The sequence below is a fragment of the Manacus candei genome, unplaced genomic scaffold (genome assembly GCF_025592945.1).
Source record: "Manacus candei isolate 608988 ecotype Guabito, Panama unplaced genomic scaffold, ASM2559294v1 h1tg000028l, whole genome shotgun sequence".
Classification (NCBI taxonomy): domain Eukaryota; kingdom Metazoa; phylum Chordata; class Aves; order Passeriformes; family Pipridae; genus Manacus; species Manacus candei.
This window is the reverse complement of record NW_026138076.1, coordinates 16623875-16640123: the sequence shown is the minus strand read 5'-3', so window position 1 is coordinate 16640123 and position 16249 is coordinate 16623875. Positions and strand designations below refer to the sequence as shown.

The window sequence follows — 16249 nt, the reverse complement described above, 5'->3', positions numbered from 1 at the left end:
CTGAGTTCTTTCAAATCTGATGAGACAAACTCACCTATTTGTGCTTAGAAGTTTTACATTGTGTTTTCCCGTTCCTAGCTTATCTTTCACAGATTTTATTAATGTGGCCTTGTGTTCTCAGACAAGGTTGAGCATGAAGAAGTTGGTCAAGAATTGAATTGCTTATAGTGAACTAGTTTTGGGGGCGTTTCAAACTGCTTTTGGATTTGTAAATTTGCAAAATGTTCAAGGGATGCCATTAACCTTTGCAAGTCCATGGCAAAAAAATTCAGTTGACTTATTTAGTGCAGAATTTTTCCCCTGGCTCTTGGAATTGAGGAATTGTAGTGGTTTGCTCCTTCTTTATGAATGTCAGCCATATGTCAGTAAAAGTCAGGTTTTGACTGGGACAAACTGTGGGAGGGGGGCTTGAACTTAAAAATTAGATTCTTGAGAGTTTCAAACCACCACAGTAGTAAAACAGCCTTTAGATGCTATTTTATTTATTGGGCAGAGAGGCAGTTTTTTGCAGCAGTGGTTGTGTCAGCTGTAAGCATTACATAATCATGACTTGAGTGTATTTTTTCAGGTTAAAGGTTTTGAAAGTTTAGATTTTCTTAACCTATTCAGTAGTAACTGTGCTTCTAAAATAAATAGCTTTGGGAAATTGTTTTTCTTGGAAGTGTTAAGAAATAAAATCAGAAGACAAAGAAAAACATACACATAACTCGCTCTGGATTAATGATTTTGGATAGAAATCAAAGTTATCTAACACCTGAAAATGCTAGGATATCTATTAAGAAGTCGTACATCAGACTCTGCAATGCATACTGCACTCCATAAATATGTGGTATGAGAACATACATTAACACACTGTCATTCTGACTGAACTGGGATTGTAGAATTTAGCTTGAATCTGAAGCATGGCTCTTCTTTTTCACAACATTTATTTATAAATCACAATTTTTTCAGTCAAAATTAAGTGGCTGTCTGTATTTGGTAGGAACATAAGGTGCTGGATTAGCAAAGCAGGAAATTACATACTCTGCATCATTTTACCTGTGTTTTACAGACAGGTTTTGGCTATATACTCAAAGATTTTTCAGGTTAATTCCATTTCCCTGTCAGCATTTTGAAAAGCTGTAAAACCTCTTTTCTCTCTGTAAAACCTCTTTTGACTGGACTTCTCCCATGTTTGCTTCAAGTTTTGTTTTCTTTCAATGAAAACCTGAATTCTCTGTATAAAGAGCTATCCTTCAGTTTGTGATCTGAAAACATACTTCCCCACTGATTTTTGTGAGATTGTCTGAAGCTAGGAATAATTGTGTAACTTTCTCACTTCTGGCTCTAAATAAGGATGAAAGGTGATTTCATTTATGAAGATGCAGATAGTCTATTCTGAATAGAAGCAACTGTGACTTTAAGTGAAACCTGTGGTCTTGGTGATCCCCAGCCTCAGGGAGCATTGTTCTTGGGAGACTGCTATCCCCCAGTGGGAAAAAAGACCACAATCCTGCAAAATATATGAATCCCACTGTGGTGAAGCCAGGCCAGGAGCACACAAATGAAGGCTGCATTGTTATATTTGGAATCTCTGCATAATGTAAGCTGAGTGTCATTTTTGTGTCTCAAGTGAGCAAGCTTTTGTCATTTCTCACAGTGTGATAGCAACTTTTCCGAGTTCAATCTCCAGGTAAATTGTTGGAAATAAGTCAGTGACGTTTTACCAATGAAGGATTTTGTTTGGATTCATAGACCTCAGGTCCTAAAAAGATAATATAAATAATGTCTATTAGTATCCTTGCTAACTACTGTGTGGGTTAGGCTTGGGTGGAAGGATATGGCATTTGTGTAATACAACAGCAGGATTGTAAGTACACTATTGCTTCTTATTCTTTCTGTGTGCATAGTTACCATAATGTGTTTTATGTTATCTTTTTTATTTCTTTCTCCTGTAAAGCAAAATCATAAGTATTTACCCCATCAGGTAAAATTCCAATTTATTTTAGCAGTGTTTCTGTATTTTTCTCTTTTCCTCTTTCTTCTTAAATCTCTCTGGGGTTAAAGAGGCCGCTGTTAGGAAAGTTGTTGGTGAACTAGTTCCACTATAGCTTTTTTCACTGAAGCTCAGGTTCAGCTTTCATAAGATGATTAAGCTTCCATAACTCAGTTGAAAACTGGCAAAGTGCAGCTTACTTTGTTACTTAAAATGTCTGCCTTATGGATGGCAGCAGCATCATTGGTTTTCTTCGATACAGATGAATTTGTTTTCCCAACCTGAGCTCTTTCACCCCGTATGCTTTTGTAACTACCGTCGTTAGCCAGGCCCTTATATAGCACTGGACAAGAACACATTATCACTATATGGTATTTAAATTAAGCAGATTTTGCCTACCATAATATTAACCACATGTTACACATGTACTAAAGGGGTTAATGGAGTGGTTGCAGGCTGGACGTGTCTATGTTGGAATACTTCAACAATCAATTCCAGCTAATGGAAAAAATGCTTTAAAAGTGAGCTGGTTCAGTTCCCACAGTGAACAACAGAGAGTGGAAACAACATTTAATAAACCTTTCAGAAGTAAATCTTGCAGTTTTTCCTTTCACCACCGTCTGAGGAAGAAATGTCCTCTTTCTTCTCAATGGACAGTATTTATTCCTGCAGTGTATTTGCCGTACGCTCTTAGGTATCAAGAGAAAGCTCTTTATGTTTTTGGACAAAAAAATTTGAAAAATATATTCTGCTCATGTGTCCTCTGAGACTTATGTTTTTTTGACTTTGCACTTTTTTTTTTTTAACAGCAGGTTGACCAAAAATAACCAACTGTAAGATTCCTTCTCAACTGCCCCTAACTGTCTGGTTCCCAGAAAACTGAAAAAGTTTTAACTATCCGCATCTTGTTTTATGAAGATGGATGCTGCAAATTAAGATCTTTGTTGTACTTGGATTACAGGGGAATGTCGCATCTTCTGATTTAACTGTGTGCCACATTCATTTTAAAAATTAGGGCACTTAGAAGATTTGACAAATGTAACCTTTTACTTGTGAAAATAATATTGTTTTGTTTTATTTTGTTTGGAGTTTTGGTGTTTTTTACTTCAGAGTTCTCAGGCAGAGTTGAGGGCTTGCAATAATATTTTTGCTTTGCTAATTAAGACAATTATATACAGATTTAAATTAAGGAAAAGGGTTTTTTTCTATTGATAAACCTCGCTGAAAAATCCAAAGTTTATTTTTCATTCAAGAATTGGCATGATTTTAAATGCAAGGCATATTTGTTGTGAACCATGAACAGTCTTTATGAAACCTGAAGAAGATTTGTGAAAACAGCCTGTGATAAAAATCACACATGCTTCACAAAACACTACTTGATAGATATCACTTGCACCATTAAGAACTAAACGACAAAGGATGTAATTTCAGTTCTGGCATGCAATATTAATCGAAAGGCTTTAAAGCATCTTGTTGATAGGAACTATGACAAAATGATGTTGAAGAATTACAAAATAGAGACATCTATCTTAATCAGATTTTCAAAGTAAATGCCATAAAATAGAAAGTTATGTTATCTATCTTCACAGGGTCACATATCATATAGAGTATAGCTTTTTAGCTTGTTTATTCTGAAAACATCAGGGAGAAAAAATTCTGCCTTTGAAGTAAGTTTGACGCTCAGTTCATATACTTTTACAAAGTTTTTTGTGACTAGATTAGTAACTGGTGGTTTCTATTTCTGCAGTAAGATTTCTAAGACACTATGGAGAACTGAATTATAAAACAGAGCTGAGAATGCTCAGGTGTTATCAGTATGACATTGTTGAGGGGAAATACTATGCTCAGTGGATGTGAAATAGAAAGGCAATGCTACAAGTGTACCTTTAATGGGAAATATAACACTCCTGTAGACAGCACAACTGAAAAACATTGGTAAATGTATTTTTTCTTCAGTTCCTAAAGCCTGCATTTTTTTGTGCATGACTTGTTTCTTTGTCTTTGTGTGTATCATCATCATGACTGGACTTCACGAATGAAGACTTGGGAAGGGCTCTACCCACATTTACTACAAGCGTGTTGGTGGCTAAAGAGGCCAATGCGAGATAGACAAGTCCAGTTGCAAAAGGCACAGCAGAAAGACTCCTTGGTTGGTATCAGCAAGACACGATTCTTTCTGCGTTCTTCGTGTGTATATTTAACTGGTAAAGAGCAGCATCCTTATAGGGTATGGGAAATTGTCAACATGTACTTTGTAGTACATCTGGTATTAGGCAGATAACTTGCTACATGTGAACAATGGGATCATTTTGAGTTTCTCCACAATCCAATAAGTCTTTCCTCCCTTTCTTAGCAGAAGTCTTTATTTCTCTTTAAACAGTAAAAGAATGTTGATATTTAATGGAAAATGTGTCATGTGAATAATAAAATTCAGGTTTTCTTCATTATTTCTACAAAACTTAGGATCATAAGCAAAGCAATGCAATCTTTCAGAGCATATCCTGCATTAAATTCACTGGTTAAATTCACTGGTAAATTCTCACTCCTAGGTAACTTGACAGATTGTTAGACCCTACAGGTAGTGTACTGATGAGACAAACATTGGCCCACTTTGATCAAGCTGCTTGTATGACTTTTTCCCATTTTATATTACAATAGTATACTCACATGCAAGATGCGTATCTTGATCAAAGTGTCCTTGTCACTTCTCCTCATTCTTGTCAATATGCATCTAACACAGAAGCACAGAGTGCTTTGAGAGGAAGTCAGCAGCAGTGGCTGTGGGTTAATTCTGTTTCCATCTGTATGTCCATTATTTGTAAACCAAGCACAACAGAATGGTGCAAGCTGACAACAAATCCTAGTGAAAGGACTCTCCTGTGGTGGTAGGCACTGTGTCACCTCATTCTTGAGTTGAGTGTGTGGTTTGGATCGTTAAAGCAGTTTGCAGAGCAAAACCAATTTGGACATGGATAAGATTAAGCAAATATGTGGGATTAACCACAAAATGGGCACATACAGCAAGATATCTTGGAATACCACTATAGCTTGTAGTAAATGATCAGAAAGGAAACTTGGAGTCTTGTGCACCTTGGCAGAAATAACTGAAGTGAGGCAGTGCTTCATTCAAAAGACAGATCTGCCTATTTACAAATTAACACGTAAATACACGGGTTTTTTTCTGAACCGATAACCTTCTTTATGTTTTCATCAATTCAAGACAGCTTCTCATGGCAGGTGTTCCCAGGGCAGACTTCTGGAGTGACTGGTTTTCCTTGCCCGCAGAGTCGGTGAAGCCCTGGCCGTAGTAGTCCAAGTAGCTTGTCTTACCCCTCTGTAAGCAGGCACTTAAAAAAAGAGCTCCTTTGGGAGCTCTAGGAATAGTTATGCCATAAATACCCACTCTTTTCAGTTTGCAGCGATTTCCAAGGTAAATCCCACTTCTGCTTACAGTACTTTTGGAGATATGACCGTGTGTCAATTAGGTAAAATTTCAAGTCAATCAAAGTGTTTTATTGAGGAAATCAAACCAGTTCTTACGGAAGTTACTTTTGACTGCATGCAATCAAGGGCTAGCAGACCAGGGAGAAGCGACCTGGAAACAAAAAGTTATCTTTTTTGTTACCAGTTTTCTAAAACACTCAGTCTACTCTGGATGCTTACTTATGGTATATATTATGGATATTTCCTTTACCATGGCAGAGACTCTTCTGAAGAGAGAAAAAAAGAAGCAGTCTGACTAGAAAGAGTTAAGACTCTCACAGACATGGGTATTGAATTACATTTTGTTCACATTTGAAATGTTTATATTATAATGGAAGACCGCTTTTGTCATGGAAACTCAAAAGTTCACATTAATTATACACTATTAAAAAGCCTAATCCTTATCAAATGGAAATCACCCCTTTTCCCTAGATGAGTAGCTAGTTGACAGGTCAGAGATCTGTCTGTTATAGAAAGGCTATCATGCAAAATATAAAACAAATTACCTTTTTTCATAGGTACTTGGTCTGCTTTTCTCCTTCTGAATTAACCCCTCTCCCCCACGTGACCATAGTTATCATAAATGTCTCTCCTTTTCACTTTCACGTATACATTTTTTCTGTATTCTTTCATATGCTATTCAAATTCTTTAACAATTAAATGATAAAATTAATTAAATGTAAATTACTTTTTTAAAAAAAAAAAGAGAAAAGGATTTTGTGAAAGGCTATGGAGTTGTATATAATTTACCTCTGCAATTAAAATGGCTGCTTTGCTTCAGTGTGGTTCCCTAGGGTAAATAACAATTTCAAAATGTTTTGAAAAAATCATGTAACTGTAGCAAGACAGCTTTCTACCCGATTTCTTGTGACTTTTCCGAGTTCTGTACATATGTTCACATGCATAATTATCTGATGCTGACGTATGGAGCGCATGCCTCAAAAATGTGGGATTTGTTTGTTGCACCTGAAGAACTTGAACACACAGGGTAGTTGCTGGGCCAACTTACATTTGCTTCTTGCTGCAGAAATCTTCTCTTTAAGATTAATGGGATTGCTCTACAGTCATTAAGGTCTAGACCGAACAAGACTGTTTTAATTAAAACTTACCATTTTTAGAGATAAGCCCACCTGTACCCATACCTTATTTTTGGTGTAAATTAGACATTCCCATTTAGATTAAATCAATTACGATGGCATTTAAAATCCAATTTAAAGCAAAGCAACTGTACCTTTCTGCAATAGTTTTAAAGTATTTCAACACAATTGCACTTTATCACATTTGAATGCTCTTTCTTCTTGTTGTGAGGGCCCTGGCCAAGTCCCAGGGCTGCTGATCTTTTCACTAACCAAGGGAAGAACTGTTTCCTGTAGGATTCCCATTTTCCAACAACCTGGTTGATAAAGAAGAAGAAGGAGTTACAGGCTCTTGAGGAGGACACTACAGGAGTAATGTCCAGTGCTGCAGAGCTCGTGAAGTATCTATCCATCTGTGTCATGAAACTCCTACTATGCTTATCAACTCCTTAAGTATGAAAAGCAAAAAACCAGTACTTTTCTGGCTGTGGTGCTGATTTCTCAGGAGAGCTGTGTGAATCACTTAACGTATATACCTCAGTTTCCCTGCATATGCAGTGAGAATAGTTTCAGTATCACAGGGATGTTGAGAGGCTCATACCGTAAAACCAACAGCTTTGTGTGAAAGTTACAGTAATACTGAAAGCTGTTCTTCAGCTATTAACTCCTTAAAAGAGGAGTGAAAAAAGGGAATTTTGCTCCAGCTTAAGAGCAGCATTCAAAACATGACTATTGTGATGATTTTGTCTTCCTCACAAATCAGTGGTGCAACATTGAAGTTTCTGTTAGAAATTGCGTGGCAATCAGAAAAACTGTGGAGTGGGAAAATCTGGCAGGTTGAAGAAAAGATTGGAAGAGCAGTCCTTAGCTATGTCACATTCAGAATGACAGTGTAGGACTGAGGAAATGTAGAGAAATATAGATTTTAACTCTACTGATGTATGGAAGATCTAACTTTTAAGCGCAGTTGTACCCATAGCTCTTGCACAGTTAGAAAAGAAATAAATTATTCCAGATTTTTCAGGCTTTTTTGATTTTGTGGAAGTTGGTTATTCCCTGCCAGTTGAAGCCACCCTCAGACACTAGAAAATGTCACCTGGCAGCATCCAATGGAGAGAGACAGTGGGCTTTGAGGACGTGATTTTTGCCAAATTGCGCTTGCTATGGTCTTCTGGCTCCCTTCTAGCCTCTCTTAATTTATTTTATATGTTCCTCTGTATATTCAATGTCAGTAATGTTATGGCAGAAGAGCCTTGTAGGTTCATAGTAAATTTCTGTGGGAATAATCTAAATCCCCAATAGTTGCCTGAGTAGCTGACTTATGGTCTGGGTAATACAGTTTCACTCTTCCAGCATATTATGAGTGCACTTACTAGATCCGTGCATTTACTCAGGCACTGCATAAATATCCTTCACAGAAAGATATCCATCTTCCTCACTGGTAGGTGGGAAGGTCTGCTGTCTACCTGAGGCAAGCCTGCAGACCCAGCATAGTCCCCTTACTTACACCCTCATTTGGGCAAGAGAACAATGTTAACTAATCCTCTGCTTTGGTCTTTACCAGAGGATAGTGCAAGATCTTTAGCACTGAAAATTATAGACTGAAAAACTGATTTTCAACTGAGATTGTAAATGAGAAGTTAATGAAGAAGCAGGATGTGAGAATAATGTTTCAGCCAGTAGGAGTTGAAGAGGAGGAGGATTTTGCACTGATCATGGCAACGCTGTCCAAGCAGGCTAGGCACTTAGGAGTCAAAAAGGGGAATAACAAAGAATATTCAGATCCTGAGAACAATTTAGATTAATTTATTTGATTAAAAATAATGTGAATTACTTAATTCAACTTGTAATTTTTCTCTTGTGTGATTAATCATTTATACATATACAGTTACATATACACATGTGTAAATATTTGCATAGACACATGTGCACATATCTATATTTTTATACATGCGTGCACCTGTATATTATAAAATGTAAGGCCTCTTTTTACTCTGCACCAGCAGATAAATAGCTTGTAATCTAAATCACATAAAATTTTAAGTAGACATGGGGAAAATTCTTTGCAAATGTTGGTCTGTTAACTTTCCTTTAGCTGGCTTGTTGAAATGTGGCTTAAAGGCCTTGATAGTGATTGTAATCGTATACAGGGACACCCTTTTTTGTGGTGTTGGTGAAGATAAAGTTGATCAGTTGTATCCTACCTGAAAGGTAATTTTTCTTTAACATGTTAGGGATTTGGTGTTGAAAACCTTAATGGCAATGTAAATGCAGTCATTCTTTTTGTAAGAGATTCAGCATTGCCGTTGTTTGTGACAAAAGTCATGTTGACCATGCAAGATCACTGGAAAAGAGAATGACGTTCTCAGAAAGAAAATTCTTTCAAAGACAGGGGTTTTTTTTGAGCTTAGCATGTCTATTCCTTAACATTCCTTAACATTTGTCTTATGTTCACAACCTGGGCAGTTACTCACAGTTAAGTGCATTTTATAGTAGTCACCTGTAAGTTATTGGAAACATCTGTTTCAACAGAAATACTGTTCCTGTGTTCTGTGTACCAAGGTATTATTATTGAGTTTGTAACAATTTGCAGTTATAACCAGTTCCAAACAGGGAATTGCTTATGAAAATCAAACAACTAATTCAAAGACTACCTGAAAGCATCTACACTATAAGCAAAGTGTATTTTCTGCTTTGCGTAACACTTGCATTTATTTTATTAAGTGTGTTCTGCTACATTAGTTTAGGAAATAGGCTGCAATTTGAATTCCATATTGTTAAGTGTTACATGTATAAGTGTCATCAGTCATTGCTAAATCACGAAAAATTAAGTGTCTAGAGGTTTCCTTAATTTTTTGTGCATTGTATTGTATGGCAAGGTTTGTCTTCTATTTATCACTTATTTGCCACTGATTTTACAGAACAGATTGTTAAAACCTAATATTGATGGAAGTATTTGATTGCAGGTTTTGCTGTTTGTAGATTTTGGTTTTAAGCTTTATGGGCATTGTGTGCTTTGGTTAAGTCAAATAATATTTCCTTTTGTTTTGATGGCCTGACTCTCTTATCACCTGTGACTTCCTCCAAACTGTAGTTATATTGCATAGTGTGAAATTGGAAAATCTGTTCTGTGTGTGTTCTAATGGATGTGACGGTCATTAAGTATATGAGTCTTCTGACGTTGTAATCAGATGTGAATCAGTCTGTTAAATATCCATGAAGCAACATCTGCTTCACAGAGTGACCTTCTGCTAAAGAATATTTAGCATCTATTAGCAGATCATAGTGCAGCTCCGTCTTATTTGAAATGCGCTAAACTAGAGTAGTCTACTGCTGTTTAGCAACTAGCTTGTAATAATTTATTGCAGTTAAATAAAGCTTAAAAAACTCCATTAAATAATTATAGGGATTATATGCATCTTGAAAACCTTTGTGTTCTACTGAAATTGCCCATTTAATTTCAGGGTTGGTTTGTTAAAAAAAGCTGAAGTCTAAAGGCACATTAGGGGATCTGTCAGATGCTATTTTCTGTAGGTGTTAATAAAACCAGATTAAAAAAAAAACCCTGAAACAAATTAAAACCAAAAGCAATTTTACCATCTGTTGTATATTAATTAGGACTTGGTGTATCAAGGGTAAACTTGCTCTTGGAGAATGTCACCGAATGTCTGCTAATAGAATAATATGCAAATATATTAGACGATAGGATTATGTTGAATTTCTCATTCTGTTTGGTTGTAGCAAATGCTGAGATGTTTTTAACGAACTTTAATTTTCTTTCTTCTTAGAACAACCTCCAAATAACCAAGGCCAGTCGACCCTGCAGCCTTTGCCACCTTCTCACAAGCAACATTCAGCACAGCATCACCCATCCATCACCTCACTTAACAGAAACTCACTGACAAATAGGAGGAATCAGAGTCCGGCCCCGCCGGCTGCTTTGCCCGCCGAGCTGCAAACCACACCTGAGTCAGTCCAGCTGCAGGACAGCTGGGTCCTTGGCAGTAATGCACCACTGGAAAGCAGGTAATTACTTAGGTACTACTACAGACTGTGGCACTTCTAAAGAAAACATCTAACTTAATGAAAGTTGACCAGCAGCTAAACTTCCCTTCATTCAGCAAACAAAACTGAAAACTTTTCAGTACTAAAAAATCTGTCCTCTCTCTAAAATCCACAGTGACTTTCTTCTCCCTTACCATGCCTAGTGCAGAGTAATTGGACTCAGAGAGTATATTAATTTTTCCAGACATGCATTTTCCTTCCTGTTCGTAATCTGTGACTTTTGACTGTTGAAAGAAATTTCTTTTCTTTCTTGCCAGATATGTTATGTGTCAAACGTACACTGTCATACAGATCAGATGTCAAGGAACTTTCAGTAATACTTTGTAACTCCTATAGTTGGTACCTTTAAAGACATACTTATGTCAGGCTAGGTATTTTTTTACAGATGCCGAGGATATGATGAGACAAAAGAAGTCAGTTCTGGTGTAATGATAAATTTGTCCTCCCTCTTGATAACTGGCTCTAGGAAAGAAGCAGCTAATACAAAGGGTAACACTAGCTTCTTTAGATGCAGAATGACCTATAAAAACATGTATAGGAATGATCTATAAAAAATGTATACTGGCACAGAGCTGAATTTACCTACAGTGACTAATTAGTACTCATGTAACAATCAGCACTCATTTTTTATTAACGAAAGCCATAATATTCCAATTTAGTCATCAAACTGAGCATTTATTACTATATTGAAGTTGACAGTAATTCTTGAAAATATTTGTGAAATCCATTCAATTCATTCTTTGAATCCTTTTAAATTATGTTTTGTTGATTTTGACTATTTTAAAACATACACAACCTTAAGATTCTCTTTTAGATAGTTTTTGTCCCCATGAGTGTTTCAGGCAACTCCTCTGTCAGGCTGTTGAGAATGGCTATTCATTTTCTTAGTTTTCTTGGGCCCTCCTGTATTGCTTATGAGTCATAGACACTGGAGTAGCATTCTGCTGAAGAGATTTCACCATCGTACTCAAAAAGTTTAGTACATAAAGAAAGAATTTTCTTACAGAACAAGTTTGTAGTGGAAAAAAGATGTTTGATGTTTTCCTTATGCTAGTTAATCTTAGATAGACCGGTAATGTCTTCAGTGTTTGCTTCTATTGTCATATATGTGTTTACTGTGTTTATAAAGACATAGGACTTGAATGAGAATGCTACTTCTAACTTAGAGCAAATATTTTTTGCAGAGTAAAGTCTTTTCATCTTTTAAATGTTCCTGATGAAAAGCTGAGCATATTTGAGTGTTTGAGGTTTTTAACACTTGTGAATAAACTGAAATGTAAAAATTTCACATAAAAACTGACAGAACCCTGCTACTAGTGTTTCCTATAGTCTCAATTGGTTGGAACTCTGGAGGTGAAGAACCCATCTTGTTTGTCATTGATTTTTCCGTTTTTGGTTATAGTTCCCTACTGAGTGTGATTTTTAGGCTCAGTTTCAACTACGTTAACAACTTTGTAATAGGTCTCTTCCTTCATTCTTTTCTTAGCCTACACATTTATTTACTCTTTGACAATACTTTAGCTTATGCTCATAATCAGCTTTTTTTTTTTCTCCCCTCTCCTTTTTTTTATCTGTCTTATATGCTGGCCATTTAGAGGTGCAAAATGTGAATGTCAGCGTATATACACAGCACAGTTATCTTTCTGTCTCTATAGGCTCATACTGGTGATGGGTGGCGTAAAAATGACACACAGCTCCCAGTCATCTATAGCTGGGTAGTGAATTGGCTGGCTTTGTGTATATGCATGTTGGTGAGAGGGATGTATTTGCAAAGCCTGAGGATGGTTTTAGTCCCTGTCATTCTGCAGTAGTAATGGAAGTGACTTTGAAATATGTATTTCATAATATTGGATTCAGTTGTGTATTTAATAGAATATACTCCAGTTTGACTCTATTAACAAGAGTTAATACTTTTGTGTAAAGCATTGCTGTTACTGGCAAAATAGATGAACTGTGAGGTAACAGATCAATGATGTCCAACAGAAATTCCAATTTATAATTTATTAAATATAAAAAGACACTTTGCTTAAAATTTTATGAGGACCTAAAACTGTAACATGGATTATGTGAATGCTTCTTTCATCTTTGATGCTGTCTTTAAATGACAGTGATGTTACTGAGCAGTGGCAGAAATTATCTTCCCTCTGTTTGGGCTCGGTAACATCTACATTAAAAAACAAGCAAGACAGTAAGAAAGTATTTCCTGCAGACTGCAGGACCTTTTTATTGGACATTTAATGATCTCTACTATTTGACTGTTCCCGAACCTGCTATTAAGTTAGATTCAGCTATAGAAGCAATATATCTACTATAGAAACCAGCACTAGAGAACAATATGAACTTTTGAAGAAATCAAAAAACTTTGCATTTTGTTCTTTGAATTACTGATTGGACAGCCGAAGTCATGCAAATATATGACTACTCATCATGTGTCTGACTATGATAAGCTATGATTTAGTAATTACATATTGGAAGGTTTTTTATTATCATTGATCTTTAAGTTTTTATTCTCCTACTTGTTTTAGTAATGATTTCTTGAACATTAGTTACATTCTCGGCTTTGAGTTCTAGTAGGATCTAAATTACTGATATTTAAAAATATTTAGTAAATCCCTTCTTTAAATACTTTCTCTTAAATATTTGAATGTGCAGAATTTTTCTACTGCACAATCAGTTATGAGTGTTAGAGGTGCACAGAGAAAAACTGTGTTAGAACTTGTAAATTTTTAGATAAAAATAAGCATCTCTTCAAGCATTTCTTGGGTGATATCTCATTAATTTTAGGCACTGAGCATCTAAGGTCAGTTTGTTGGCAAGGGGAAATTTACATATTCCAGTCAAGGAGTAAATCTCTGAGAATATAATATAACTTTATTCAGAATCTGTGCTAAGATGTCAGTGAATCAAAGAAAAGCTTTGCTTCTCCTTACTTGATTTGCTATATAAAGTACCTCCTGTTTTAGAAGATGGCTGCATTTTGTATGACGGACTGTGAATTTTTTGTAGAAACTAGCCAAGAAACTAAAATGTTTTTCCTAGTTTGTGCTGGTACTGCTTAGTCTTCTCTTACCGCTTGAAGTAGAGTGGGTAGGAACATTACTATATCCAGTTACTTATCTACTGATTTTACCAAGAAGAAAGAGGGAATTGGTTGAAGAAATACTTAAAGGCTGGAAAATATTGTAGCATTTTGAGGGATTTAAACTACTAGAGTACCTCAAAATGGTACAGAGAAAACGATTCCTGGAATTCTGTTACTCTAAAATTGTTTTGCAAGCTTGATTCAAACTTCATTTTAGAATGTGAAGATTTTAGAAACTCCCTAAAGTGTGATGAACATACCCATATGTCTTTATTGGGGTGGATTGCCAATGAAGCTGGTGCCTTCGATATTGATTAAGGTGTGAAAGGGGTGTTGATAGTTTCCAGGGAAGTTTTAAATCAATTTGGGTTGAGGCTGATTGATTGTCTGCAAAAGCACAGGGTTGCTGGAGGTTAAAGTCTGCTCAAAGCAACTATTTTACACATTCCACCCACTAAAACAGTGCCTCATTTAATCAAATTCAAAATTGTTCTGTTTTGTAAGTCTTCCAGGTTTTCACACATGGACTTGATTAGACATGTTACTTCTACTGAGAAGGTGCATGGTACAAAATGAAGGAGAAACTGGGGTTGTAATTCAAGTCCTGCTCTTCTGAAGACCCTGTTTATCACTGTGGGCATGTCGCATTGCTGGTCTGCAAGTTGAGGGAACAGGACTCTGCTTAGATTGCTGACAGCATGAATGCATTTTTAAAGATTGACATGCCGTAATTATGGGATCAGTATATACACATGTTAGACACATTCATTAAATCAAAGAACCAATAGTGTTTTCAAAGACTAAAGTTGAATAAAAAAGTTCTGTTTTCTTCTGACATTCTCTTACAGTCGGGTTCTCACTGAGCATCTGTTTGAATCCTAAAACACTGAGTCCATATGCTTATAAGCTTCCTTTGGTGTCAATAGTGTCTTACTTTAGATTTTTGCTTGATCTCTCTGGCATCTTTCCTGCTCAAATATCCCTTGCTGTCACCATGAGTACTTGCAATTTGATCATGCTGTGTATTTTCTGCCCTGGCTCTTAGGCAAGCACCGATAGTCCAGAATTCAGTAGTATTTGCACAATATTCCTTGAGTTTATCATTCCCCTCTTTAGAGATACACAGTCATTGGAGTAAGAATGGATGCAAATATTTTTTCCCCATGTTAATCATTCCCTGTTTTAAATAGGAAAAGAGAAATATGCAGTTCTAAACAAAATAATAGTTCATAACCTTGTTTCTCCACCCTCTTTTTCTCACCATTCTGTGAGAGAACAAGAGCCTCTGGTCCTTTCCTTCCCTCCCCTGCTGCTGTGCATTGTTGTTTGCAGAACATGAAATCTCCATTCACTCTGGTAGCCAGCCCTCTGCACATTTCTGGCTGTCTGACTGTGCCAAGGAACCAGCAAGAGAATGGCTTTTTAGTCTCAGTTCGTTTTCATTACTTCATCTCTGGTCCAGCCTCGTGAAGTAAACAACATCTCCCACTATGCACTGTTCAGTCCTTAAGGCCGTCTTGCCACAGGCAGCAGCCACGAATTTTATCCAAGGACTTGCACATAAATAAGGGATCACCAAAGGGTAATGACTACCCAATGGTAGTCTTCAGGTTACAATCCAGCGTATATAGTTCAGAGGACAGCCTGGAAGGCACATGAGTCCCACATTGTGTTTTGCACATCCATGGAAAAAGAAAGTTATACAACAGAACTAGTATATTCTTTTTTGTGGGATCATCCCATTCTTTAATTTGAAATTGCATCTCTAATTTCATCTTTTTGTATCTTTGTGTATAGAGAATTAGAAACTCAAGCAGTCCTTGCAAATGGTCATGACAGCCTTATAGAGATGGATGTGTTTTCTCCAACATATCACGATAGCAGTTATGGGTATGTGACTCTAAGTGTTTGCATGATGCTAACTGTTGACACAGAAGACAAATTGTGATTTTAAAAAATATTATTGCAATAGTAAAAAAAAATCTGGGACAGAATTCCTCATCTTTATGTCTGATTTTTAAAATCAGGCTTTAAATAATTTGTCTTACTGACTCATGGTAGATAAAACATGGTAAACTTTGACTGCTGAATCTTGTTTGCTTTCACTTAAGACAATAAGACTGCAATTGATGGTATTAATTCTCTATGACCTGATTCTGCAAGCTATTTGTATGACTACACATTTGCCAGATCGGATTCTTAGTTTGTCATTTATTTACTACTTAGCAAATGTTTCTTTTAAAATATTATAACATTAATATCGCATAGGGAATGACCATTCAAAGAAGTTAAGCAGAATTATTTACTTCATCTGTAATATTTTTTACCAGTTAATTTGAAATTGCAACTGCTGATAAATGTGCAACTGTAAATAGAGAATTGCATATAAATTAATATTTTGATTTCTTTAAATAAAGTTTATATTTTAGAGCTGTTCCATAACTACTTAACTTGCCATTCTTACACCAAGTCATTATAATTCATTTCTGATACACAAACATTGTAAAAAACCCTGAAAAATGATAGTACCCTAAAGCAGTACTATTTCTAATGAGTTCCAACCTGTTA

The 16249-nt window shown here is 36.1% G+C and overlaps 1 protein-coding gene across 15 annotated transcripts in view; it reads left to right on the top strand.

Annotated features, from left to right (window-relative positions):
- TENM3 (teneurin transmembrane protein 3) overlaps positions 1-16249 on the top strand; it is a 418913-nt gene that overhangs the window by 271840 nt on the left and 130824 nt on the right. For 12 of the 15 annotated variants that reach the window (XM_051790395.1, XM_051790399.1, XM_051790410.1 and 9 more), the window contains 2 exons: positions 10323-10560; positions 15479-15571. In XM_051790395.1, coding sequence (XP_051646355.1) covers positions 10323-10560; positions 15479-15571 — 331 coding nt within the window. The remainder of the gene's footprint in view (positions 1-10322; positions 10561-15478; positions 15572-16249) is intronic. The other 3 variants (XM_051790404.1, XM_051790402.1, XM_051790401.1) reach the window with 1 other exon arrangement.